Raw genomic sequence first — 24934 nt, 5'->3', positions numbered from 1 at the left:
CAGCTTCAAAAATTTGCCTAGGGTGTTGAAGATCAAGAGCATACCAATCAGATATGTCATTTGTTTTATTCTAATAACTCTGCTATTAAAGGTATCTAAATACTATTAATAGGGTATTGTTATATTTCTAAGTTAGTAGCCCCCATCTTCTATCTATTTTTCTTGAATAGATCACTCACCATCACACTACTAGGATCTGAACATCATCACCTCTATTGTGCAGCAAACTTGACAAGATGCCTGCTCTTACTAGTGAGGATCTAGGTCAACCTCTTGCGAAACGGCAGAAAAGAACAGAGGATGAAGCTTCACAGAGTTCCCGTCTTCCTGGCTCAAAAATATTCTCTCCTTTCAGGGTCAGCCTTTGTCCGAACAATTAATTATATTACTCAAGCACTTCAGGCTGATATGCCCCTCTAGACATTGGGCCTAGTGTCTTCCACAGCTGTTCCATTTACTTCAACTCGTCTGGGAAAGTCCACCTTTCAACTCACGACGTCGGTAGGGCGAGTTTTGCAGACATATGACGTTCGTCGTGGCCTTCATTTGGTGTTTCTGAGTCGCCCTCAGACTCCTGATGTTATAACTGCCACTTTCGCCTGGCAAGACAAAGTTTTCGCGGCTTGGGGATCTCAACGAGGAGATGCTCCAGGTGGAGTATGGGTATTCAAAAGAGGGAAGAAAGTAGCAGCTCTTGCTGCTTCCCTGGAGCTGAACGAGCCGATTGACCAGTTGCTTGTTTTCGGTTCATGGGTGGTTGGATGTACTAAGAGTCGGATTGAAGTCTGGAAGTCTGACTCCTACGAACATTACACTACACTTAGACCTGTACAAGCTGGAGAGTTCGCCGATGATTACCACTACACTGGCAAAATGTGCAATATGCCAACCTATCTAAACAAAATTTTTATTGGGAGATCTGATGGAGGCGTCGACATTTGGAATGTCAGAACTGGCAAGTTACTGCACTCTATCCTCCCACCGCCCGATGCTGGTGCTGTTACTGCCCTCGAGCCTGCTCCTGTCCTATCGTTTCTTGCCATCGCCCATAAAAGTGGTGCACTATCGATCTACAATGTCGAGGTCGATCAACCCATACTCTCCTTGCGTGGGGCACCCTCTGGCAACTCACCCATTACTTCAATCGCTTTCCGAGGCGATGATCGAGGAGCTGGCCATGATGGAAAAGAAGCTGGTGTTATGGCTACAACTTCTCTCGACAGTGGTGACATTACATTGTGGGACCTTAATCGTGGCGGCCGGGTCACTGGTGTCCTCCGTGGCGCTCATTTAGTTTCTGGTGGTCAGTCTGGTTCTATTATCAACAATATTGAATTTCTCGATGGGCAACCTATTCTCGTATCGTCGGGAATCGATAATTCACTTCGAACTTGGATCTTTGATGAGACTTTATTCTCGCCGATTCCCAAACCCCTTCACGCTAGGAGGGGCCATTCCGCTTTGGTCACGGCCATCACTTTCCCCTCTGCCCCTTCAGAAGGTTCTGAATTTGGAGGAAAATGGCTCTTGAGTGCAAGTAAAGACTGCAGTCTTTGGGGATTCAGTCTCCGAAAGGATAGCCAAAATGCCGAATTATCCCAAGGTCAAATTGAACATAAAGCCAAGAAGTCAGATCCTTCAGCAACCACTCGATTGGAAAGCAAGAATGTATCGGAAGTCACGTGCATTGCTTGTTCTCTTAATCGTGATGGTGGAATGGCTGTGACAACGACAGGCCCGATCTGGTCGAATTCAAAATTGACCAACACAGATGCATCCACAACGACTGGCTGGGAAAGTGTCATCACCAGCCATCGGGGAGACAAGTACGCTCGGACTTGGTTTTGGGGCAAAAAGAAAGCAGGTCGCTGGGTATTTGAAACAGGCGATAGTACAGAGGTCAAAGTAAGTAAACATTTTGAGTACAGCTATGGCATCTACTTATCAGCTTTATAGAGTGTGGCAATTTCTCCTTGTGGAACATTTGCGGTTATCGGATCTGCTGGGGGTTATGTTGATATGTTCAATCTACAATCAGGCGCGCACCGACGGCAATTTCCACCTCGTTCGCCGTCAGGAAGCAGGATCCCAACTACTGATAAACTCCGTGCAGACTCACTCAAATTGGGTAAAGCAAGACATACTAAAGCGGTGACTGGCCTCATGATTGATGGACTGAATCGTACTGTTATTAGTTGTGGACTTGATGGGAAAGTCAAGGTAAGGGTTTCAACTCTATAAGCTCTACGTTTGAATCTGATTTTCTCTCGATCTAGTTCTGGGACTTTTTGTCTGGAAACCTTCTGGATGAATTAGACTGGAGTTCAACAACTGCAATCACTGGGCTTCGGTTCAGTTCTACAAGTGAACTGGTAGCTTTCAGCTGTGATGATCTATCTATCCGTGTGGTCGACATTGAGACAAGAAAACTTGTACGCGAGCTTTGGGGCTGTGTCGGTCAAGTTAACGACTTTACCTTTTCCAACGACGGGCGATGGATCATTGCTGCGTCAATGGACTCCATAATCCGAGTATGGGATTTACCGACCGGGCATCTTGTTGATGCTTTCCGAGTATCCAGCACCTGCACCGCACTCGCAATGTCGGCAACAGGGGAGTTCCTAGCAACCGCTCACGCAGATAGTATTGGTGTCAATATTTGGAACAACAGGAGCTTGTTTATGCCTGTTTCAACCAGGAGTGTGGAGAATGAAGATTTATCGGAGATTGAGGCCCCTACAGTTTCTGGCGAGATCGGCACGGGGATAATAGAAGCTGCATTCGGGGAGGAACAAAATGAGGATGACAAAGATGGACCAGTGCTCTCTCCGGAACAGCTGGCTCGCGACCTCGTTACATTGAGTGTTGTTCCTAGAAGCAGGTGGCAGACTCTTCTAAATTTGGACGTTATCAAGGTGTGTTTCTCCTAGGCATGTCTTCCCTGTCTCTACCATTATTGACGGTCTATCAGGAACGTAATAAGCCCAAAGAGGCCCCGAAGGCACCGGAAAAGGCGCCTTTCTTTCTCCCGTCGCTCATTACCTCGAATACTCCTGTTTCAGGATCGGACAACCAGGCCCTGAAATTAGATGCTGATCCTGCACATTCGGTCCAGACTACCGGAGCCGAACGCTCGCAAGTGCAACGATTGCAGAATGGCAAAGGTCAAAACGCGCACACATCGCGTTTCACTATTCTTCTTCATGCTGGCCATTCATCTGGGAATTATGAACCATTTGTTGAGCACTTGAAATCCTTGCCTCCGGCTAAAGCTGATGTGGAAATACGGTCACTCGATCCACAAATAGGGGCGGAATCCAATGAACTGTTGGATTTTGTTGTCGCCCTGACAGGGCATCTCAAGCTGAGGAAAGATTTCGAGCTTGTCAATGCCTGGATGTCGGTTTTTCTCAGAGTGCATGCGGACATTATCAGGAAGTGTTCTATAGAGAAAGGATTGCACTCCAGGGCCATCGCTGATGCCCTTGCTGATTGGAGTAATGAGCAACAACAGGAAGCCAAACGCTTAGCGCAGCTGATGGGATACTGCCGTGGTGTTGTTGGATTTCTGCGGTCTGCGCGTTAACGCAAACGAGGTCTCTCACCAATGTATAGATGAATGATTTGAATGTATATATCATTATTTTTTCGTTCATATCTTTCTGAATACGTACCATCACCATCTAAGATATAGAATACAAGAAGTTGAATCTGCCCCTAGTTTATTTAATCATAGTCATTGAAATTATGAAATCATGTCTTCGCCATTTATTTTATTAGGTCTTATTCATTGCTTTGACTGCTCTCGAATGATATCTCAATACTCCATCAGGATGTCATATATGTTACTGGATCTCGAACCAGTACCGTCCCCGAGACGATGCTCAATAGCCTTCTCAGCATTCCCTTGAAGCTGATTGAATATTTGGGTTTGCTGCGGGTCTTCGGATTCTGAGCTCGAATCGAGAATTTGATGGAAGAAATCTTCGTAATCCGTTGAGCAGCTTGTATATCTTTGGGCCATCTCGCGCCTCGACATCATCAAGAGATGTAGTGGCGGAAGGCCTGCAAGTGTGGACGCTGCCACATTCATAACCGTTTGGTCTATCTTTATGACACCGAGGAGCTGCTTGAGAATTCTTAGAGAATAAAAAATGGCCTGTACGCGTGCTGATAAATGAACGCTTGGCCAGTCCAACTCTTCTTCCAGGTAGCCTTCACGGATAAATTGCTTCAGCTGTGCAGGGCGAGGGTTTTTGGCTTTGTTAATTGCCTGCCCGTATATTTCCGCAAGCGCAAAACTTCTCCAGAACTGTACAGAGGTTGTATTACCAAGGTGTACCCTTTTGATCGTGTCCACGCGCATTGAGAAAGCTATCAGCTCAAGTTCAACTTGATGCTCGTCAAGCAAGGCGATCCTGCTTGGCACAATTCTCGCGCCTTTTCGTGTGTATTCGTCGACTGAGCTGAACCTTGCATTGGCTTGGCGAGATGCATTCAGCAGAGAATATCCGATGGTCCTATATGATCGACCATCTTCCCATGCACATTTTCGAGAAGGGTCTTCATTGATGATTGGAAGATACATGCGTGGCATATGCTCGGATGATCCATCAAAGGCTTTGAATTGCCAGAAAATCTCGGATACTCTGTTGTCAAGCGTCTGCGGCTGCTCTTGCTCTAGAAGCATTATGTCCTGCTTCTCTGCGTCAAGTTGATACTCCTTTAGAAAATGGCGGTAGGCGGGGTTCGCATTGACTATAGAAGCTGGGTGTTTTGACCTCTGCAGCAAAACTGCTAGGCTTTCTCGGGGGTTCTTTTTCAATTCGTAAGCAAACCGCTTGATGTCCGAGATTCCTAGTCGACTTGACAGAAGACTAGGACATAGACTCATGGCCCTAATTTCTGCCGCTGTTGGAACCTGGGTATTCTGCTTCTTCATCTCTACAGAATCCAAAAATATCACGGAGCCGTGTCTTCCAAGATCGTACAGCAAAAGATCCGAATCATTTGTTAGCACTGCACAATCCAAAAGATGGGAAGCAGCAGCACAACCACCGTCCGCCTCTCCAGCAACCATAACCGTGATATCGGACCATATGGGTCCCTCAATTCCATCACACAAAGGACCAAGTTCATGATGGACTAGCTGTGCGATAGCTTCTTTGTTCCATCGACCTTTCAGATCTTCAAAAACCGATGCTACCATAAACGAATTCTCGGGTAAGGCTTTGAAAGGAGTGGGTAAATTTCGAATCTTTAACACCCGTAGAGGATCGTTCATCAGGACATTGTTCGAGTCGTCTATCTTTTCTAGGCTGTCTTTAGTTCCAGCATAGTAAATCTCGAGCTTATACCTCGACTTTTCCATCCGGCTAAGACGCGTCTCGTGTTTCTGAATAGGCAAAGCCCCGTCAAAATATATCTTATTTCTTCCACCGATCAATACTATATTTGCCCGAGTAAGTATATAATCTCAACTTACATTTTTACACCCAGGTTTGTAAGTTGGAGCAGATACAGCATAACACCAACGCTCACCTCGTCGCATGTCGGCTGAATATCTAACGAACGCCAAGTATTCTTCTTCCATGACAATAAACGATAATATACATGGTACACCAGTCCTGGGCCGTCAATCACCACAGAACCGACATTTTTGCCTTCACCTGCTTGTGGTCCATTCTCATTCTGCCCTAAAGTGACGGTCTCGGAGAATGGAAGGAGGTGACGTGTCAGGTGCGGTATGCCCATTATTCAGGCGTTATTAGGGAGAATTTTGCCCTATGAGGGCAACTTTCACCTTTATCAGGTTTGCGTGTGGTTGTCAAAATTAACCATATATACTCTGTAGTTAATAGTGATAACTAATCTATCATTGCTGACTAACGAGCATGATTTCCGCATTAAATCATGAGCAAATTATTTCTTCATATTCATCACCTTCTCTGTAACCAACTAGTTATAAGTATAGACTTAGGTAGTTATAGAAACTGATTAGCCAGCTGCACTTATAGTAGATACTGGATTACTGGATTACCTACAGTACTATAGTAAGGTACTTATGTACTACATAACTAGTAGTTATATACAAATAGTTAACTACTAGTTACATAGTTAGTTATATTGTATTTACTAGGTACTATAACTAGTTAGTTGGTAACTAACTAACTACAGAGTAATTACCTAGGTAACTACCGCCTGATCAACTAACTACAGATTAATTAGTTAACTTAGGTACCTAGGTAGTGTTATTTAGCCAACTATTCTGTAGATTATAATATTAATAATATGAATGTGGAGCACGTGCCTGGTAGCCAGCCAATTCAGTACTAGCTCTTATCGTCGGTAGCAATCGGCTAGTCGGTGGTACGAGGCGTACCCCTGGCTCCAGGAAAAAGTCTCGCCACTTCGGGAAGACAATCCAGGAGCATGTCCCTGAAATACTTCACCCTCTCTTTTACGTCTCCTACACCACACCACACCACTTCGCACCACACCACCTCAATTTGTGTCGGTTTCTACCTAGAACTCAGTGTTATCCTCAGGTATCCTTACTTTGGGTATCCTATTTGCAGGACTGGTCTAGTACCTTTCTTAATCCCCAAGCAGACGCTTGGCAAATTAAAGCCATGTATGTTTTCTTCTATTCACTGGTTTTTAAACAAAGCAATGCGATTAACGAATCACAAGGAATTCAACGACACTTCTGCCGACTGTTGCAGAGACATATTGGGGTCAATTTCAAGAAATCTCCAAATACAATGTACATCTGAATGTGGTAGAACGCTTATGGGTGGCATGGTACGCCTGGATGCAGAACGATGTTCTGGCGACCGGAATCATGTCTTTCATGATGCATGAGCTTGTTTACTTCGGCCGGGCATTGCCATGGATTTTCATTGACACCCTAGGGCTGTTCAAAAACTACAAAATCCAAGGGGTAAGCAAATGGCTACTTATTACCCAGTAACATCAAGTTTTTGACATCAAGAAGAACAAGATTCCCTCTTTGAAGGAACAGTGGGACTGTGCGAAGTTCGTGTTATTAAGTCACTTTACTGTTGAGCTCCCTCAGATCTGGTAAGCATTCCTGTGGCTATGCTATTAGTCCATCGTTACTCATCACTTTTCTCTGGTAGGCTATTCCACCCTATGGCACAGTACTGCGGTCTCTCAACCACGGTGCCTTTCCCTACAATCTGGACTATGGCATATCAGATTGCCATCTTCTTCGTTTTGGAAGATACCTGGCACTATTTTTCTCATCGCGCCCTTCATTGGGGTCCACTCTATAAGGGTATCCACAAGATTCACCATCAATATTCTGCTCCTTTCGGACTGGCCGCGGAGTACGCATCTCCGATTGAGGTTATGATTCTGGGCTTTGGAACTGTCGGCTGCCCTATCCTTTGGTGTGCTATGACCGGAGATCTGCATATCCTGACAATGTACATCTGGATCGTGTTGCGTTTGTTCCAGGCCATCGATGCCCATAGCGGCTATGAATTTCCTTGGAGTCTGCACCATTTCTTGCCTTTCTGGGCTGGAGCTGATCACCACGACCTTCACCACGAGAAATTTGTCGGCAACTACTCGAGCAGCTTCAGATGGTGGGACTACTTGCTTGATACTGAGTACACCCCGGAGGCTCTCAAGCGCAGGCGGGAGAACAAGGCGGCCAAGTCCGCCAAGGCCCAGTAACTCGGCCATTTGGGGTTTCTTTCTTTTGTCTTCTTGCATGGCCAAGAAGGTATTCTTATATCCAGCCCATGGTTTACTTGGCTTCCCCAAAACGATATACAAGTCATACCATCAGCGACCTGATTGGTTTTATTTCAGTGTCACGCTGTATCGAAATATTTTTAATTGATGATGTGGATAGTTGTATTCTAAGATAACGACATTTTTAGATAATAGAATCAAGTTCATTGATATTATCTCTCTACTTACTGTAACACGCTGCTTTTTTAGTCTTTTCCCCAGTCTGTGATTTATGTAGTATGGGCGCCAGATGTCTCATTTTCCCGGTGATTCAGATTATCAAATACGTAATAGGTTGGTTGTTATGCAAACATAAGGACTGATAGTAGGGCCAATTCTCGTTAGACCTAATAGTATGCAAAATAATTCTATATTTTTTATGCCATCAAGATGGTTTAAAAGAGCTCTTCCACTTTATGATCATCGTCCTGGTTCTGCATCAAGTTGGCCTGGGTGTCTAGCTCCTTGGCCGCCTCCGACTCCTCGCCTTCTTCGTCACGCATGATGACCTGGACCAGTCTGTCACAGGCCTCCTTCACCTCTTCATCGTCTACATTGAGATGGCATTCTCGGATGATTGGGTACACGCTGATCTCCCTCATCTTATCTCGGCCTTCTCGAGTACTTGTGAGCAGTAACAGTGTTTCCAGATGAGTGACTATGATCGTGTTGTCGCTGTCTCTCTTCTTGTCCGGTCCAAGGAATTGAAGATCTGCTAGCATGTCTGCTGAATCTTCTATAGAAAATTCTTCCGGTCCAGTGACTGGCAGTAATATGTACGGGAGCAGGTTTGTTTCGTCCTCCGAGATAAGCATGGGGTGAGAAGGAACATCAAAAGTCACGTTTTTGATTGTCGAAGCAACGCCCTTCCTCCGAATATCGCTCTGATGCTCCGTGAAGACAATCAGTTTTGTGATTGGGATGACCGAATCATATTCCTGCTTCGAGAGGAAGTAGCGGCGTCCTTCTTCGGATCTCGAAAGGTCCGCAAAGACATAAGACAGGTAATCGAAATTGGCATTCTTGTTGAGTGTTCCGTCGGCGCCCTTAACGAAGCAATCCATCAACTGGTCCAGGGCGTTGGGGGACTTAGATACGGGGTCTGGGACTTTGCGCTTGAGCGTGAGGATTTTTTGAAACTTGTCATGTTTAGCGAGGTTGGCCATCAGCATCGCCATATCATCCGCGTTCGGTTCTTTGGGGTTCTATAGTCGAATTGAACGTCAGATACGGAAACTGATCACAGGAGACAAGGGAAGAAAGAGTGGTCAATATACATACTGTCAACTTTATGAGTAGACATTCAATGAATTTATCATCTTCAACAAGATTGGTCAAAACTTCTTCATCTGATGTTAAGTTGATGAGCATTGTTAATGCATTTTTAGCGATAGGCTGATTCAGAAGCAAGGGAAATGGTCAGCTATAGAATGCTGTCATGGGGGCTCATATTGAGGCATCGGACGAACCGTATAATCCCAGATTAACAGCTTCAGGTCCTTCACAGGCAAGAGTTGGTTGCTCTTGAAAAGCTTGGGCTGAGCAGCCGAGTAGCCCACCAAATTCTCGCAGGCTATGAGAGATGTCAGTGATATAGTTCAAAAGACACATACCAAACCAGGCGCAAATAATACCTATTTGCCTGATCTGTGTGTTCCCATGATGGAGGAATTCTACAAGCTATCCTGCACTTAGCTTCAAACTATATCATCACTGATGTAGGTGGGGGGATGTTTGCAGAAATAGAACTTACCTCCTCTAATTCTGTAGGCATCTTGGTACGGCGAGTGAACAAGTAATCCGAATCATTCAACGTTGTCAACGTTAAGATCAGGTACAAGAGCGCGCGGCGAACTTTTTGTCCTGCAGATATGAAAATTCTTATCGATTAGATTATTTCCCCTCATTCTTGGTGGGACAGGCCCTTGACAGTCATAGAATAGTCCAAAACAAGGCAATGCTATTATATGCATTGTAATTCTTATTTAACAGGTGATTTAGATACTTCAATCTCTTATCCAAACCAGACAGATTCAATCAATGAGTAACCCTGTTCTCAAATGCATTCTAAACCGAGAGCCAAGCATCATTGCGTAAGCGGGGTTGGTCCGAGGAAACACATCTGGATGCCTTCCTCACCCCACTTGAAGATGCCAGGTACGTTTAGGGGGATTGACTCCAAGTTTTGCTCTCCTACAAAGACCATCCAATCTTCAAGGTGATTATTGAACCTTTGGCTTGTTTTTCCCTGGAGTTTTAGCCATATTTAGTGCTCGATACAGCACTGCCCAGAGAGAGACTTAACTTCAATTACTAGTATTATCACAAAATCATGGAGGCCAAAACCCTACTTAATCTGCGAGAAATCCATGATTCCTTGATTGAGATAGCCCACAAGGCGGGCGAAATTATCACGACTGCTCTTCCAGCAGTAAGCAGTACCGGGTCGAAAAAGAACAGTTAGTGGAGGTCTTTCAAAATAGACTAGATGATATGTTTATTCACTGTGGCTTTAGGTGCGGACCTTGTCACAGAATATGACCGTGCCGTGGAAAACATGATCTCAACTACACTCAAGACCAAATATCCGCAATACAAGTACGGCCCGCCATGGTTCTTATCCATACCTACTCCTTGACTGACAGTTGATTGTAATATAGATTCCATGGAGAGGAGACCTATGATCCAGCACAGCCATTGACAGATGAGCCAACCTTCATCGTCGATCCAATTGACGGAACCACAAATTTTGTACATGGTTTTCCCTGTGCCTGCATATCTCTTGGTTTTGCTATTGATCGCAAGCCTGTTGTCGGAGTAGTGTTCAATCCATTCACCAAAACACTATACTCCGGAATTCTTGGCCAGGGTGCATATCTGAACCAGGAGACCAAGCTCCCCCTCAAGGCCGAAAACCTGGAGCCACTGCACGGCCTTGACAACGCTCTGATAGGCGTTGAATGGGGTTCGGACCGCAGTGGTCCAAACTTTGAGACCAAAGTCCGCACATTTGAGAAACTTGGCCGAGCAAAGGAGGAAGGCGGAGCGATGGTTCATTCTATGCGAAGCATGGGATCAGCTGCACTCAACCTGTGTGCTGTTGCGGCCGGAACTCTAGATCTCTACTGGGAGGGGGGTTGCTGGGAGTGGGATGTTTGTGCTGGCTGGGTGATCTTGAAAGAAGCGGGTGGCATTATCGCTGATGGAAACCCTGGAAACTGGGAGCCGAGTATAGATGGTCGGAAATACCTTGCTGTTAGAGCTTCCCCAGGTGGCGTTGGCCAGAAGGAGATTGTTGAAGAGTTTTGGAGCTGTATACAAGGTCGGCTCGATTACTGATCTCTCATATTGTCGAATAGTTACATGGCAGCATAATCATGGGTAGACACATAGATCTAATTGTCAGATTCCTTTCTCAATCATTAGACCTATTTGATATGCCGAAAAAAAACACTCTGATAATCACTGGCAGGGAAAATATTTAAAATTCCTTTTTCTTAATTGGCTAACTGAATAAATTGAGCAAAACATCAAGTGAACCGTGTTCCCCATAAATAGCCTGGAATTTCGAAGTAACCTCCACCCTGTATTCATCTTTCTACTCTCTATTTGGCTTCCGATATCCATTTCAACCTTCACGGCTCTACGCCAAAAGGCGGAAAATCTTCAAGTAATCAGCGAGTACCGAGTCAAAATAGCTCAATCCAAGTCGCTGCACTTTGGAAGGTCTCCGCAGCAGACAACATCGCTGATATTGTCCAGGTCAGAATCGTGATCTCTAAGACTCTCTCGATCCAAACATGCAGCTTCTCGATCGCTAATAGAATCTGGGCCATGGAATTGTCTTGAATCATGGTTCAGAGGCTTTGGTAGGGAGACAGTGTCCTCAGTTGCTGTAGCTTCAGGTTTCGGGACTTGGAGTAAACGTCGCATCTTTTCTGCCGCTATTTCGACCTGCTTCTTGAAAACCTCCCGGTTTACTTGTGTCCTTTCGTCCCTTTCGGTCTTTGCAGAGGGCAATGATTTGATCAACGGGTTCCAGGAGATTGTGTTCGCTGAGAGAGTTGTGGGACTTTCACGTGCTTTATTGGCACCAATCTCCTCGTGGTTGATCAGCTCTGTAGGGATAATTTCTGTTCTTGGGGGTTTGTCATCATTCTGGGGGTTAGAGGTATTGATATCAGCTTGATTTGCCGAATACTGGCCCGGATTGCATCGAGGGCGCTGGTTCCTAACGGCAGCGAGGAAATCCTCGCCTACCTCACCGTCGTTCTTTCGCCATTCCCAACCAATTCCAGGAATCTCCTGAACCCGTTCGATGATAGTCTGGGTCCTTCGAAATTCAGCTTTGATGGCATTCACACCGGCGAGCGTAACGGTTCGGGCAACATTGTGCTCGAGCTCGAATGGGTCTTCAATGGCCAGCAGATGATGGTGACGATTGCCGTCCGCATCAGACTTCACTGTTGTCCATCCTTTCGCAGATTTTTCCAATATTCCACCACGAGTCCGGATAGAGATGGTCTGATGTATCCAATTGAACCCTCCTAATGGTCCACCTCGACCCTGGCCGGCATAGTAGGCAAAAAACCCACGGAGAAGCTCACCGACAGACTGGTGATTAACCTTTCGGGTGCTATGTCTCGCATAATTGGCAATCGCCTTCTCAGTACTGATAAACTGGACATTGTATCCATCAACATCCCTCGGGCGAGGGAGTTGAAAAGGCGGATCAGGTGCTTGAAGATTCGGCACAACGGGTGGGCGAGCAACATTTGAAAGATAGTGGATCATCATGAGAATGTATCCGTAAGAAGAGAGAGTTCCATGATACGGGCTGTTGATGTTTCGTGCCTTGGCCCACATCTTCACAAACATACCTAGCTCTCGTACTCTACCATCATAAAGCGCATAACAACGTAGAAGCTCCGTGTTGCAAATAGCGAGGTGCCCCGTGAAACTGATGTTACATATGATACCGGCTCCCGCCTCGGGAAATTCAATTTGGGTAATGGGTTTTGCTGGGCGATGAGGGCCAAATGACTGGGTTGCTGGTTTCCTACCCAGCGCCGCTGACTCTGGCATTGAACTAGCTTGTTGGAGTGGTCTATCCCGATTTTCCCGTTCCTTCTTAAGCTCGTTCAATAACTGTGGCGATGGCTTCTGACACACTTTTAGAATGGGGGCTTTAGTGTGTGATAGCAAGCGAGCTCCAAATCCAGCCTCGAGGAAGGCACTCTCCAATATGAGAGGACACAACGGTCCCAATACAGATGGGCAGTCAGAGCCATGAATGGTCAAAGTCAAGTCGAGATCTCCACCAGGCAAAGCGAGTCCATTTCTCGATCCTCCAATGCATTTAAAGTCAATGGTGGTGGAATCCATGTCGAAACCGTGAGACTCGCCATAGGACTGAAGGGCTTTGAGAGCAATTTTCAGAAGCGCAAGACGGAGGGTTTCTTTAGATTCACCATCTTCTCTGATTGATTTGCAATCAGGAATTCGAAGTGCCAATGTATCCAGATAGTTGATCTGAATTTGCCTGCTTCGAAGTGGATCTGATTGCTGGTCCCCATTGCGTGTCCTTGGTGCATTTGTATATGAATATCCAGGTCCAGCTGGTGCATGTGGCTCATAGTACCACTTTTCATCGTTATAATCTCGGGAGTTTTGATACTTGGAACCTCTTCGATGATATCCCCGAGCAATACCATGGGCTTCCTGTTCAGGTTGAGCGGAATTGATGCCTTGAGAAGTATGCTTCTGGCGATTTCTTTTGGTTCTAGCGGAGGAAACCCTTGGATCAACAGCGTCGTTTGGGTCATAATCTTCAGGAGGGCCATGATCTTCAATGGTCATGTGGTGCCGAGCCATCAGCTGCTCGGTTGCCTTCGCCAAGATTGCATGTTGCTCAGCCGAGAGAATGACCATGATAGAGGGTAAAGGCGTAGGAACCTGGAGAAGAATGCCTGATGTTTCAGAAAGTATTGGTTTGTTCTATGGCTAGAATCATGAAGAGAGAGGGGATGTGAATTGCCAGAGACAAGCTGCAAACATAAACAGAAGAGGGGGGTTGTTATAACTAAGTAATAGTAAAAGAATGATAATAAGAGAGGAAAGGTGAGGGGGTTAGAAATAATTAGAGAAAGATTAAACGATCACACAACAGTGAAACAAACCTAGAAGTCACTTCTTAGACCAGACCCTAGCAGCAGTCAAATAGGAGTCCAAGGGCATCTACACTCTTCATTAGATCAGGTAGGTGGCAGGATATGTCCCAATCATACCTTGGGGCCAAAGTGAGAGTATTATGAATACCTAGGTGGTTGGTGGAAATGTTGAGACTAGCTTGATATATTCACTGCCTGAAAAGAAATTGCGCCCTGATAGAAAGAGAAACATTGATTCTTTTGATATTTATCTTTATATAGTCTATATAGTGATGATAATAATATAATAGAGACTGGAGAATTGTCTGATGTTTAAATACCTACCCTATAATTATATAGGGTTATTACTATTAAACTATAGTTTATCTTATCCAATGGGTTAACAGTGGATCTTGAATCTACTTGGTCTTATTTAACCCTATCATAACAGGTCAGCCACAGCCCACCTGTGATCGCCGTTTATGCTACTTTAGATATAAAGAGTGTATCATATGGAGGGGGGAAGAAGAGAGGGAGGATAGGTGACTTGGGGCCATTTATTTATATGGGACGTCACAGCCATGTCAGTCAGGACTAGATTATGACTTATAACTATTTAATAGATCACCTAAATAAAGCCTTTATATACTAAACTATTATTTATATATCAGCCCATCAAGTCCAGATGAAATCTAAATAGTATTTTGAGTATATAGTCCTTTAGTTTGATATTCTCTGGGCTTATTGTATATTCACCTGATAATCCCTGGTAGTAATAATAATACTATTATTGAAATATGCTTAATATCTACATGCAGGATGGTCACAAGCAATCTTATCTTCCTTGAATTAAGAGAAACCATGGTCATAGCTCCGAATAATAGTAATACAATTGCTTCAGTATCGTAGCTGTGTAAGCCAATATATATTAAAGCAGTATCTGCAGCCGAGGGTTGGCGCTATAGAGAAGCCAACAACTGACAAGGAGAGTATGAGCATATAATAATATCATTAAAGAATAGTACAGATCAACAAGCAGATGGTTAATCAAGTACACAACCAATTTACCTTCAGTACCTAGGCAGGTCGTTGAGTTAACCATTCCAGCTTAGTCATCACTTTGTCAGCGCTTACTAGACTAAGTTATGACATGACATCCAGTTTGTTAGTTAGCTGCGACCTTCATCGTCTTCGACTCCCACCATCCAAGAACATTTATTCTAGCATGAATCCGTTCTCTAGTAATACGACAAATCGACCGCCAGGCTCGCAGCCAGGCGCACCTCCGCCAAAGATCCGTCGTCCTCGAGCTGCAGATCCGCTTGTTCGGCCGAAACGGAAGCCCGCAACAAGGCCACCAGGTGCTGCGCCGGCAGGAAATGGATCCCTGGCAAGACCGCTGCCAACACGGCCATTTACACCGACTCCGCTGCCGATATCTCGCCTTGAGAAAGCCAAGCCAATTTCTTCGGCGAAAGATGGCATGGCATTTAATGGATTCAGCGGGCCCTTGCTCTCCGAGACCTATGTGGACTACCCTTTGGTTACTACGAAGCGAGCATTACGCGAAGGGCTAAAGTTTCATATCGCAAGGTTTTCTTCGAAAAAGCCCGTGGATCCCCGCGAAGAATCCCAGTTTACTAGGCCTGTCAGGCTTCAACGTCGCGATCCCAGAACGAAATACGGCGAAAACGAAGCGGGGAAAGCTGCTAATCGGGAGTTCAACTCGGATGGAAATCCGATCACAGACGATGCAGAAATCGATGAGCTCGAAGCTAGGAAGGCTGCGCGTGAGAAAGAGCGCGCCGAGAATCTTGCCCAGATCGCACCCTCCGTCGGAACGTCGCAAAAGCGGACAAACGTTGCTAAGCAGAAAACACAACAAGTCTCGAAGATAGACCTGACACCAGAAGAAATCGCCAAAGCACGGATCAAATATGAAGAAGCTCTGCCCTGGCATTTGGAAGACTTTGATAACAAGAATATCTGGGTCGGAAACTACGAAGCTGCGCTGTCAGAGACCCATGCTGTCTTTGTTCTAGATGGCTCGGGGAAAATGAGGATGATACCAGTCGAGAAATGGTACAAGTTTAATGCCAAAAGCCAGTTTAAGGCACTTACGATTGAAGAGGCGGAGAAGTTCATGTCTAAGAAGATCAAGGATCCAAGATGGTTCATGGAGAAGCAGCAAGAGATGGCCGAACAGAAGGAGCTGGAACAATATGCCCGGCAGCGTAAGGTTTATGCTGGCAAGCAGGGCGCTCCCGGCGGCGGGGAAGGTTTGGAGGCAGATGATATGGATTTCGAAGAAGACCGATTCGCCGATGACGAAGAACACGACGACTTGTTCCATGAAGACGAGGACGCAAAGGCGGCTGAAAAGAGAATCAAAGAAGACCAACTGAAGGCGAATGTGTTTGACTTGAAGCAAGAAAAGGAATACGAGGAAGAAGAGTTGAGAGAGAAGCGGGAGAAAGAAGCACGCAGGGTCTTGGGAAAGAAAGTCAGAAAGGCGCTTCAGAAGAGAGAAAAGAACTTCGACTATAGCAGTGGTTCTGATTTCAACCCTTACTCAGATGAAGAGGTAAGAAGTCCCTGTCCCGATAAATTCCATAGCCGATATACTGATTTTGGATCTTTAGAGCTCCGAAGACAGCGAAGAGGAGCGAGCCAAGGAAGAGGAACGGAAAGCTGAAGAGGAGAAGAACCGAAAGGATGCTGCTACTGCATCCAAGGGCAGCACCACCCCTTCTGGTCGGCTGAAAACCACGGATCCTTTGAAGAAAGCCAAAAAGCGAGTTGGCTCCCCCAGTCTTTCCGACGCAAGCGGCACAGACACTTCACGGAAACAGACTAAGAACAGGCATCTGGCACCCCAAGTGGCTTCACGCCCAATGTCGCCATCTGCGGCAAACCAAGCGACTGTATGTAAACCCATGCATGGATGCCGTGAGTTGATTGGACTTCTTTCTAACTTGTTTAATAGATCGGCAAGAAGCGGATGCGGAATGGCCCCGGTGGTGGAGCCGGTTCTACCAGCGATCTCGACGGAGGCGCTGGCTCGGCAGGCGAGATGAGTGAGACTGGAAAGTCGAAGAAGTTGAAACTCACATCGACACTTCCATCTCAGGTTGGCACACCGCAAGGGTCTCGAGCCAATAGCCCGGCACCCCCTGGTGTTAGAGGAAACACGGGAAGCCGTGCTAGTAGCCCGGAGGGTGGTATGAGAGGCAAGTCCAGCTTTTAATTACTGTCAAAGTCGGATCGTGCAGATGACACGATAGAATCTTCAAAGGATGCCCTGCTGACTTTTGATAAAAACTGCAGTTCCAGGCCGTGTTTCTACCCCTATTCCTTCTGGCCCACAGAGCTTCCCTACTCCTGCCGAGATTCACGCCGCAATTCCCCCGTCTGGAATCCTGAGCAGCGACCTACTGAAGAAGTTCCGTCTTCGCATCGGAGAATCCAAGGAGAACCACCGGAGATTTATCACCATTGTCAAGGACGTTGGTGTTTACGGCAAGGAAGATAGGCTCTTACGCCCAGGAGTGCTGAAGGATAAATAGTAGTTTAAACTTCATTTGTAATTGATAATTGGAAGGTCATTGAGAATGAGATGGATGTGGGTTTGTTCCCCTTGGAAACACTGCTTTCTGTGCTCTAACATAGATCAAGATACTATCTTATTCAGCTACGTGAATGGAAAGACTAAAATAAGACATCTAAGATCAAGTAAGATTGCTCAATGCTGGTGTAAGGTTATATATAGAGCTAGAATATTGTTTTGATTCTTTTTATTTGAAACTTGTATTATTAGAATAAATAGCATTTGAAAACATTTACATCTATAAGGTCTAGCATGAAGAGCACAGACATTTGGCAACATGATTAGCAAAGAGAGAAGAAAAGAAAATAAAAAAAAGGCTGACCCAACATGATCATCCAAAAGCGAAGTTAAAAGGCAGAAGAACCCAAATCAAAGTTCTCTGTCAGGGAATATAAGGTCAAAAGTCAAGCAAACGCAAATGGTTTTGGTGTGAATCATTCCTCGTATTTCTCCCAGTTGGCCAGAATGCTGGCGATGCGCGGGGAATTAGTGAGCCGGTAGACGTCTTCGAAATACTCCTTGGTGAGCTCGAAGGGGCGGGCCGTGACGTTGGGGATGTACTTCCCAACCAGCTTGCTGGGGTCGATTGTGGTCTTGTTGATTTTCTTGAGCAAGAAGGACCGGAAGGGCTTGACGCCGGAGCGGAGGAAGGTGCTGTGGAACGGCACATCAATACCCTTCAGCGGGATGGTAGCAAAGCCACGTTCCAGGGCGATCGGCTTGGGCTTGGCCTCGGTCTGCTTGGCGCATTCTTGGATGATCTTGACAAGGTGCGCCTTGACATCCTCTAGGGACATGCTCTGCATGAGAGCAGGCACATCGATGTTCTGGGCCTTCAAGTAGTTGAGGAGGTTTGTCAGGCAGTCAAGGGCACGAAGCTGGAAAATAATATGTCAGCGAGAAAGATTTGATAAAAAGAAATCGAGGGGAAAAAAAAAAAAAAAAACAAAAAACTTACATCACCAGCAGCCACATATTGCATGTTAGCAACGTTGTAGTTGACAATCTCCAAGAGCCATCCTGTCATCTCAGCAATAACCTCCACCACGTACTGCAGAGCCTGCTCATTGAAGGTCTTGGAGATGCGGCTCGGGTTGACGGCGCACATGGAGTAGTTAGAGCGACCTTGTTCGTCACGCTCGACAGCCACCTGCATGGTTAAACCACGGTAAAACACCACGGAGACCAAGCTCTCAATGGGCATGACATCAGCCAGAGCAGCAAGCGCAGAGTACTCACCCAGAGAGTGACCGGCAAAGCTGCTGTCTCTCTGGACGAGACCCCTGGAGCGCATGTCCTCGAAGCTTGCCTTCTCCATCAGGGTCAGGGCCGGCTGGGTGAACTGGGTGGCAGACAACAGTCCGGTAGGAGAACGGTAGGTGTAGCTTGTGGTCGTCTCATCGATCTCCTTGAAGATCTTCTCGGACTTGATGCTACCGTCTGCATTGACGGTTTCGAAAGTCATGGACATGTAGTTTTGACGGATGGCCTTGCCCCGAGGACCACCGAAGTAGACGGTAAGCTCCTTGGGGTTATTCTTGACAATCTCAACGATGGAGAAACCATAGTTCTCGATGAAGTGCCTGTCGGCGCGATCCCAGACCTCCTTCGCGACCGGGCTGCTTCCGTACAGCTCCATACCCATACCTTGCTCCTGGGAGCCTTGGCCAGTGAAGACGTACGAAGTGACCGGCTGTTCAACCTCAGCCTCACCCAGGAGAACCTTGTCCTCGGTCTCCTTGTTGATGGCTTCGACCTTGATGATCTTGCGACCCGCAATCATACCGACATGCTGCAGCTTGACGGTGATCACATCGTTGGGCAGAACCATGCCGACAAGCGAGACGTGGAATCCACGAACCCGACCAATGTTGTTCTCGGCGGCCCATGTCTCAACAAAGCTTCGCACCGCAGCACTGGTGTACATGCCGTGAGTGATGGTACCGGGGAGGTTGGCGTAGCTGGAGAACACACGAGAGACGTGGATAGGGTTGTAATCTCCAGAGACACGCGCATAGGTCTCGTTGGAGGCCGGGGCACGCAGGACAAGAGGAGTCTTGCCGCTCAAGGGGATGGGGTTCTCGAAATACACAGGCTGCTCAATCGAAGTGCCGTTACGCTGGAGATAGTCAATGACCGGGTTGCCATGAGAAGTGCCGGCCTCGTAGTCAACAGAGGCAACCTGAATGATCTCCTTGGTAGGTAGCTCCAGAAGGACCTGTCCGATGGTTTGGACGCTGCTGAAGACCGACTTGTTCTTGAAACGAATCAAACTCTGCAGACGGAAAATCAGGGTCTGTCCCAGAAGCTCGGCATCGGAGTCATCCATGCGGAACCACTCCTTGGAGCGAAGGACGGCAACGTCTCTGCTGGAGCCCAGGTGGACCTGCATGGGCACCTCGTCCTTGCGCTGGAAGGTGTTTTCGAAATCGGTGTAGGCACCCCGGTACAGGAACTGACTGGTGACATGCATGATGGCCTGGCCGTCTCTCTTGATAGTACCACAGACCTCAACCATCTTTCCGGAATCCTGGTTGATGACGGCATTGATCTGGGCGGTGGTATCAAGGACATCACCAACCTTCAGAGGTTGAGCGCCGGGAACCATCTTGAAGCCGTTCGAGAGGTGGACCAGCTTGAGGAGATCACCGTCGATGGTACGAGGGAAGATCGGCTTGGTGATGGCCTTCCAGCCAACGACGATGGCAAAGTCCATAGGAGCAAAGACCTCCTTTCCAGGGCGTTCCACAAAGGCCTCGCCCGTGTTGCCAACTGCGTGGACAAAGTCGGCCACGGCCTGAGAGGTGATGGTCTCGCGTCCACCATTGAAGGTAGCAGTGGTAGGGGTATCAAAGGGAACGTTCTTATCACCGAACCAGATACGGTAGTAGAACTCCTTGATCCGGTCATTACGGCTGCTCATGATCTCTCTGATCGGCGCGTAACCTGCTTCAGGGTGATAGGTGAAGAGGAAGCTCAGGGGCACAACACCGCCTTCGGCGGTCCTTCCTTCGTACAGGGTCAAGCTGATTTCGAGCTTCTCGTTCATCTTGGCCTCCACTGTCTTGACGAGCTTCCCGGACTGGTAGGGCTCTCGGACAGTGATGACGGTCTTGGAGGGTTCGTTGGGGTTGGCAATCTCCACGTACATGCCGGCGGTCGGGGCGACAATCCGTTTCATGGGGTTCTTTTGGAAGCGGTGACCCTGGACGAAACCATCGGCGAGGAAGAAAGCATGCCTCCAAGAGTACGATTCCCCGGCGAGGATGCTCAGCCAGCTGTCGAGATCAGGGAGGTTGGCCGTCGGAGAGGAGGACAATCTGTAAGTGATCTTGCTTGCATCCTCGGAGATAGTCAGGCCATCAATCTCGGCAATGTCATCCGACTCACCCAGCTTTCCTCCAAAGTATTCGATGACAGGGATCCTGGATTCATCGCCGCCATAAACATCCTGGACCAGGCCCTGGATGTGGCCCTCATGGATGCCATCCAGGATGCTCTTCACAGGCTCATCAATGATGGTGGAGAACTTGGCGGCCATGGGGCCCTGCAGGATACAAGTTCTGCCAACATCTTGGCCAACAACGGCCTCCAGGTCCTCGCTCTGCCAGAGAGAATCCTTCTTGAACCAGAATTCAAAGTTCTCATCCAAAGAAGGAACGAAAGGAACGGGCTTCTGACCACGGCGCTGGCACAGGATGAGGAAGTGGTGCACATCCTGAGCATTGATGAGTTGGGTGGCAGCCTCGGGGTAGGCGGCGAGGATGTTGTCGATGGCAGGGTAAGGGGTGTCCAGTTCGGAATAGTTCTGGAGGAGGGAGGGCTGACCCTGCGCAGTGGTGAAACGCTCTTCAACGCGGCGGATGAAGTCGCCCGTCAGGCGCTTGAGGGAATCATCGATCCATCGGGACTCGTGCTTGACGTACATGAGCTCCGCCATGCGGTGGACAACCTCGGCATAGGTCATATCCTCGAGATCGACGGTTTCACCGGCAGCATTGCGGCCGAACCAAACCTTGTGGAAGTCGTCGTTCAGCTTCTTGATGATGTAGTTGCGTTGCTTCTTCAGCTCTGGGACGCGCTTGGCCTTATCCAGCTTGAAGATCTTCTGGTCCATTTCATGCCAGAACAGGACACCTCGGGTGGCAAGCTTGTGAATAGGCTCGCCCATCTCCGAGAGGACCGTCACAACACCACCGGCGGCGCCCTTGTACGTATTTTCCCACTGACCATCCTCGAGACCAGGAGCGTCGGCAATGGCCTTCTTGGCGTTCTTGGAGGTGTGGGCCTCCTTGGCGATCATCATGCGACTTCCGAACAAACAGCCGTCGAAGGGCATCGGCGGGTAGCCGAAATGAGAGGACCAAGCACCGGTGAGATACGGGTAGGTATCCTCGGAACCACCGAAGCCACTGCCAGCGACGAGGACGATATTGTCACACTTTCGGATACGGCTGTACATCTGCAGAATGGGCTGGTGGAAATCCTCAAAGGAGTGATGGCCACCACCACGGCCACCGGTCCACTGGCAGATGATGGGGAACTTGGGGTTGGCCTTGGCAATATTGATGACTTGCTGAATGGCGTCAACCGAGCCGGGCTTGAATGCGATGTGCTTGATGCCCAGGGTCTCAATGTATTCATTGGCAACCTCAATGGATGGCACACCGGCACCGATGGTGAGACCTTCAACGGGCACGCCATCGGCCCTCAACTTGCCAATCAGAGGAATCTGCCACGCCATGGCGCGCGGGTTCACGTAGATCAGGTTGATGGTGATTCCCCGGCCGGGGGGGATGGCCTTCTCGATCTTATCGACGGCCTCGGTCATTGTCTTGCCATTGTAGTAACCGCCACCAGCAAGTTCGATGTGGTACCCGGCATTCATGGTCGCTGCCACAAAATCCCAGGGAACAGTGGTGGGGGTCATACCGGCAACCATGAAGGGAGGCACACCCAAGAGTCGACTCATCTTAGTGTCGACGAAAGTCTGACCAGCGGAGGTCTTGACCAAGCGAGGGCCATGCTCCTTCACCCAGTCGACAGCGTACTCCACAGACGCCTCATCACGGTCGAAGAGCTCGGGCTTGTAACCGACCTCGGCATTGGTCCCGTCCATGGCACCTGCGAGGATGACACGAACACCGGTGCCATCCTTGTTGCGGTTGGTCAAGACGCCCAGGCCGGAGATGCCACCAGGGCCAAAGTCGACGATGTGCGTGGCGCCCGGGAAGATGGTGGCCTTCTCCCAGTTGACCGGATCGTGGGTGATCATACGGACCAAGGCAGGGACGACGTTCTTGTCGCCGAGAGTGCGAAGGTCATCGCCGGTCTTGGTGTCGTAGACGGCGATCCCAAGCGCCTTGCCGGGGATCAGCACATCCTCCAGATCCTCCAGGATGCGGTCGTAGGAGGAAGTCAGGTACTGGCTGTGGAACGGCGCGGTGATCGGCAGGAACCGATTCACAAAACGCACCTTACGTTGGGTGTAAGGGACGCGGTTCTGGTCGAGCCCTGTGGGGGCCTTGACTTTGCGGAGGCGCAGGTTGAGACCATAGAGAGACAGGGGGGGACCGGTGACGACGAAATTCCGGGCGCTGTTGACAAGGGAGATGGAGATGTGGCGGTCTTCGGGGAGATGCTGGTTGGTGGCATCGATATGGTCCTGGACAGCCGCTCTGGGCAGGTCACGGATGGAGAGCATGGGGGTCGGGGTGCCCTCTCCGTTCTCGATCGAGTCCTGCAGGACGGAGGGGGCGATCGACGTGCGAGGATAAGCCTGCTGGCTGCGTAGGCCAATCCAGAAGAGCATGGTCAGGGCATCCGTGGCGGCCTTGGCAAAGGACTCCCAGGTGGTGGCCGAGGCGATTGCGGCGGCGGTGACGACGCCCTGGGAATGGCCGGTGGTGCCGCTGAATCTTTCGAGAACATCACCGGGCTGCTTGCCCAGGGACTTGCAGGTCACCACATAGTGGGCCAGCTGCACCAAACCAATCAACGGCAGACTCACCGGCGCAGAGACCAGGTAGTCGGTGTCCGGTTGCGAGTCAGGGTTTTGGAGCCACTTGAGGATATCTAAACCCTTGGGATAGAGCTTGCTTGCCTCGGGCTCTCTGGAGAGCGAGAGCAGCAGCTCGGCAGCGGAAGTGATGAGCTCTTCGACGAATGAAGGATATGTTGTGTAGACCTCTCTCAGCTCGTCAAAGTACTCTTCGATGTTGCCCTGGCCTCCGAAGACCGTGTAGATGCCGGCCTTGCCGTCCGCGGCATCGCGGAAGAGGGCCGAGTCGTAGGGCTTGGTGGGACGTCCTGCGGCGGCCCGTCCGGCGTAGTAGGCCTTGACGACCATGATCTTCTTGGCGGAGATGCCGGGGAGGCCGGCCGCGACGGCATGGACATCGTTGCCGCGCATGAAAGCCCTCTCAAACTCGTTGAGTACGAGCTTCAGAACCTCGAGGTAAGTCCCCTGTGCATCATCCTCGCCTTCCTCCACCTCGTGAGCCACATGCCCAATGTAGCGGGCCACCAGCTCCGCTACCGAAGAGGGCTCGTCGTCCTGGGCAAGCTCATCGGTCGGTTCCGGTAAAGAGGCTGTGAATGTGTCCTTCAACTGGGAGGCATGGAAGTGAATGGAAGTAGGCACGAGGAAAGAGAACTCAAGCGACCCGTGATTGAGGATCAAAGGCCGCAGCGACTGCGAAGAGCGGGGGGTATTAATGCCCGTCTGAGGGCCGGTTGATGTCCCGTACATCTTCTTTTTTTTTTTATCGTGATATCGTTTCTAACCCCAGCGAGTAAAGAATGGAAAAGAGGAACGGAACTGGCGCTCTCAACGGTGCCCTAGAATCAATGACCAAGCTGTTAGATAGGTACATATACAGAGGCAAGCTAATCTCTCAAGTCAATTGCCAGAAGAAGACTCTTGTGGAAAGCAATAAATATCGTGTTGGGGTTGATCGGAGGAAGCGGCCGAGCAGGGAGTTTACACACACCCAATGATTATGGACACAGCAATTCTTCAAACGACAAACTATTAAATGGAAATAAAACTCCCTTCCGGAAGAAGAAACAGAAGTGTGAAAAAGAGAAAAGGGGAGGAGGTTAACAGGGAGGAGAGTGTGGTGTGTTGGAGGGAAGAAGAAGAGAGAGTGAGAGGGGTGGGGAAGGAAGGCGGTTAACTGTACACTAGAAAAAAAGTTTGGATGGAAGAAAGGCCTCGAGAGTCGCTGGCCACATAAAGCTTGACACCCGCAGCAATCTTGAGCAAATGGCCGTTGGACCGAGAAGACAGAGGATTGCAGGCGGGCACTCAGCTTCTAAGCAACAATTCAACAGGGAAAACCGCACTGGTGGGCCGATAATTCACCCTCTTCTCTGCCTCTACCTCTGTCCTCTCTCCCGTTTTTTTTTTTCC

General features: G+C 48.5%; 8 protein-coding genes across 8 annotated transcripts; 4 read left to right on the top strand and 4 right to left on the bottom strand.

Annotated features, from left to right (window-relative positions):
- Positions 1-236: 236 nt before the first annotated feature.
- ASPZODRAFT_69675 (hypothetical protein) lies at positions 237-3586 on the top strand (the record flags this gene model as incomplete). Its single annotated transcript, XM_022729597.1, has 5 exons — positions 237-356; positions 421-1905; positions 1957-2220; positions 2277-2915; positions 2972-3586. 5 exons carry the CDS (start codon positions 237-239, stop codon positions 3584-3586), a joined length of 3123 nt encoding a protein of 1040 aa, XP_022580049.1.
- Positions 3587-3777: 191 nt separating this feature from the next.
- On the bottom strand, positions 3778-5577 carry ASPZODRAFT_134222 (hypothetical protein). Its single transcript, XM_022723465.1, has one exon. It carries the CDS (start codon positions 5369-5371, stop codon positions 3818-3820), a length of 1554 nt encoding a protein of 517 aa, XP_022580048.1. The 5' UTR covers positions 5372-5577; the 3' UTR covers positions 3778-3817.
- Positions 5578-6427: 850 nt separating this feature from the next.
- On the top strand, positions 6428-7880 carry ASPZODRAFT_120025 (hypothetical protein). Its single transcript, XM_022721242.1, has 4 exons — positions 6428-6634; positions 6694-6943; positions 6998-7083; positions 7143-7880. Coding segments are annotated over exons 1-4 (900 nt in total). The 5' UTR covers positions 6428-6632; the 3' UTR covers positions 7705-7880.
- A 212-nt stretch (positions 7881-8092) lies between these two features.
- Positions 8093-9623, bottom strand: ASPZODRAFT_120023 (hypothetical protein). The gene is made up of 5 exons (XM_022721241.1): positions 9518-9623; positions 9399-9444; positions 9234-9337; positions 9046-9159; positions 8093-8969 (listed from the first exon to the last, which is right to left on the bottom strand). Exons 1-5 carry the CDS (start codon positions 9536-9538, stop codon positions 8160-8162), a joined length of 1095 nt encoding a protein of 364 aa, XP_022580046.1. The 5' UTR covers positions 9539-9623; the 3' UTR covers positions 8093-8159.
- Positions 9624-9730: 107 nt separating this feature from the next.
- Positions 9731-11135, top strand: ASPZODRAFT_134216 (hypothetical protein). Its single transcript, XM_022723464.1, has 3 exons — positions 9731-10223; positions 10281-10362; positions 10425-11135. Exons 1-3 carry the CDS (start codon positions 10097-10099, stop codon positions 11101-11103), a joined length of 888 nt encoding a protein of 295 aa, XP_022580045.1. The 5' UTR covers positions 9731-10096; the 3' UTR covers positions 11104-11135.
- A 113-nt stretch (positions 11136-11248) lies between these two features.
- On the bottom strand, positions 11249-14003 carry ASPZODRAFT_134214 (hypothetical protein). Its single transcript, XM_022723463.1, has one exon. The coding sequence runs from the start codon at positions 13693-13695 to the stop codon at positions 11464-11466; it is 2232 nt and encodes a 743-aa protein (XP_022580044.1). The 5' UTR covers positions 13696-14003; the 3' UTR covers positions 11249-11463.
- Positions 14004-15139: 1136 nt separating this feature from the next.
- Positions 15140-17633, top strand: ASPZODRAFT_120017 (hypothetical protein). The gene is made up of 4 exons (XM_022721240.1): positions 15140-16497; positions 16556-16837; positions 16900-17143; positions 17241-17633. Exons 1-4 carry the CDS (start codon positions 15397-15399, stop codon positions 17477-17479), a joined length of 1866 nt encoding a protein of 621 aa, XP_022580043.1. The 5' UTR covers positions 15140-15396; the 3' UTR covers positions 17480-17633.
- A 321-nt stretch (positions 17634-17954) lies between these two features.
- On the bottom strand, positions 17955-24271 carry ASPZODRAFT_17749 (hypothetical protein; the record flags this gene model as incomplete). The annotated part of the gene is made up of 2 exons (XM_022727080.1): positions 17955-18398; positions 18479-24271. 2 exons carry the CDS (start codon positions 24269-24271, stop codon positions 17955-17957), a joined length of 6237 nt encoding a protein of 2078 aa, XP_022580042.1.
- Between the last annotated feature and the right edge of the window lie 663 nt (positions 24272-24934).

The sequence above is a fragment of the Penicilliopsis zonata genome, assembly GCF_001890105.1.
Source record: "Penicilliopsis zonata CBS 506.65 unplaced genomic scaffold ASPZOscaffold_11, whole genome shotgun sequence".
NCBI classification, from domain to species: Eukaryota; Fungi; Ascomycota; class Eurotiomycetes; order Eurotiales; family Aspergillaceae; genus Penicilliopsis; species Penicilliopsis zonata.
Note: the sequence above shows the minus strand (reverse complement) of the source record. Positions and strands in the feature narration are given on the sequence as shown.

Excerpts from the sequence above, each read along its gene's own strand:
- ASPZODRAFT_134214 (XM_022723463.1), bottom strand. The coding sequence starts at position 13,695 with ATGGTCATTCTCTCGGCTGAGCAACATGCAATCTTGGCGAAGGCAACC.
- ASPZODRAFT_120025 (XM_022721242.1), top strand. Across the intron at positions 6,944-6,997 it reads AAAACTACAAAATCCAAGGG|AACAAGATTCCCTCTTTGAA; the intron begins GTAAGCAAATGG and ends GACATCAAGAAG. Across the intron at positions 7,084-7,142 it reads GTTGAGCTCCCTCAGATCTG|GCTATTCCACCCTATGGCAC; the intron begins GTAAGCATTCCT and ends TTTCTCTGGTAG.
- ASPZODRAFT_120023 (XM_022721241.1), bottom strand. The coding sequence starts at position 9,538 with ATGCCTACAGAATTAGAGGAG. Across the intron at positions 9,445-9,517 it reads TGCCTACAGAATTAGAGGAG|CTTGTAGAATTCCTCCATCA; the intron begins GTAAGTTCTATT and ends AGTGCAGGATAG. Across the intron at positions 9,338-9,398 it reads CACACAGATCAGGCAAATAG|CCTGCGAGAATTTGGTGGGC; the intron begins GTATTATTTGCG and ends CATCTCTCATAG.
- ASPZODRAFT_120017 (XM_022721240.1), top strand. The coding sequence starts at position 15,397 with ATGGCATTTAATGGATTCAGCGGGCCCTTGCTCTCCGAGACCTATGTG. Across the intron at positions 16,498-16,555 it reads ACCCTTACTCAGATGAAGAG|AGCTCCGAAGACAGCGAAGA; the intron begins GTAAGAAGTCCC and ends TTGGATCTTTAG. Across the intron at positions 16,838-16,899 it reads CTGCGGCAAACCAAGCGACT|ATCGGCAAGAAGCGGATGCG; the intron begins GTATGTAAACCC and ends CTTGTTTAATAG.
- ASPZODRAFT_134216 (XM_022723464.1), top strand. The coding sequence starts at position 10,097 with ATGGAGGCCAAAACCCTACTTAATCTGCGAGAAATCCATGATTCCTTG. Across the intron at positions 10,224-10,280 it reads TACCGGGTCGAAAAAGAACA|GTGCGGACCTTGTCACAGAA; the intron begins GTTAGTGGAGGT and ends CTGTGGCTTTAG. Across the intron at positions 10,363-10,424 it reads ACCAAATATCCGCAATACAA|ATTCCATGGAGAGGAGACCT; the intron begins GTACGGCCCGCC and ends ATTGTAATATAG.
- ASPZODRAFT_134222 (XM_022723465.1), bottom strand. The coding sequence starts at position 5,371 with ATGGAAAAGTCGAGGTATAAGCTCGAGATTTACTATGCTGGAACTAAA.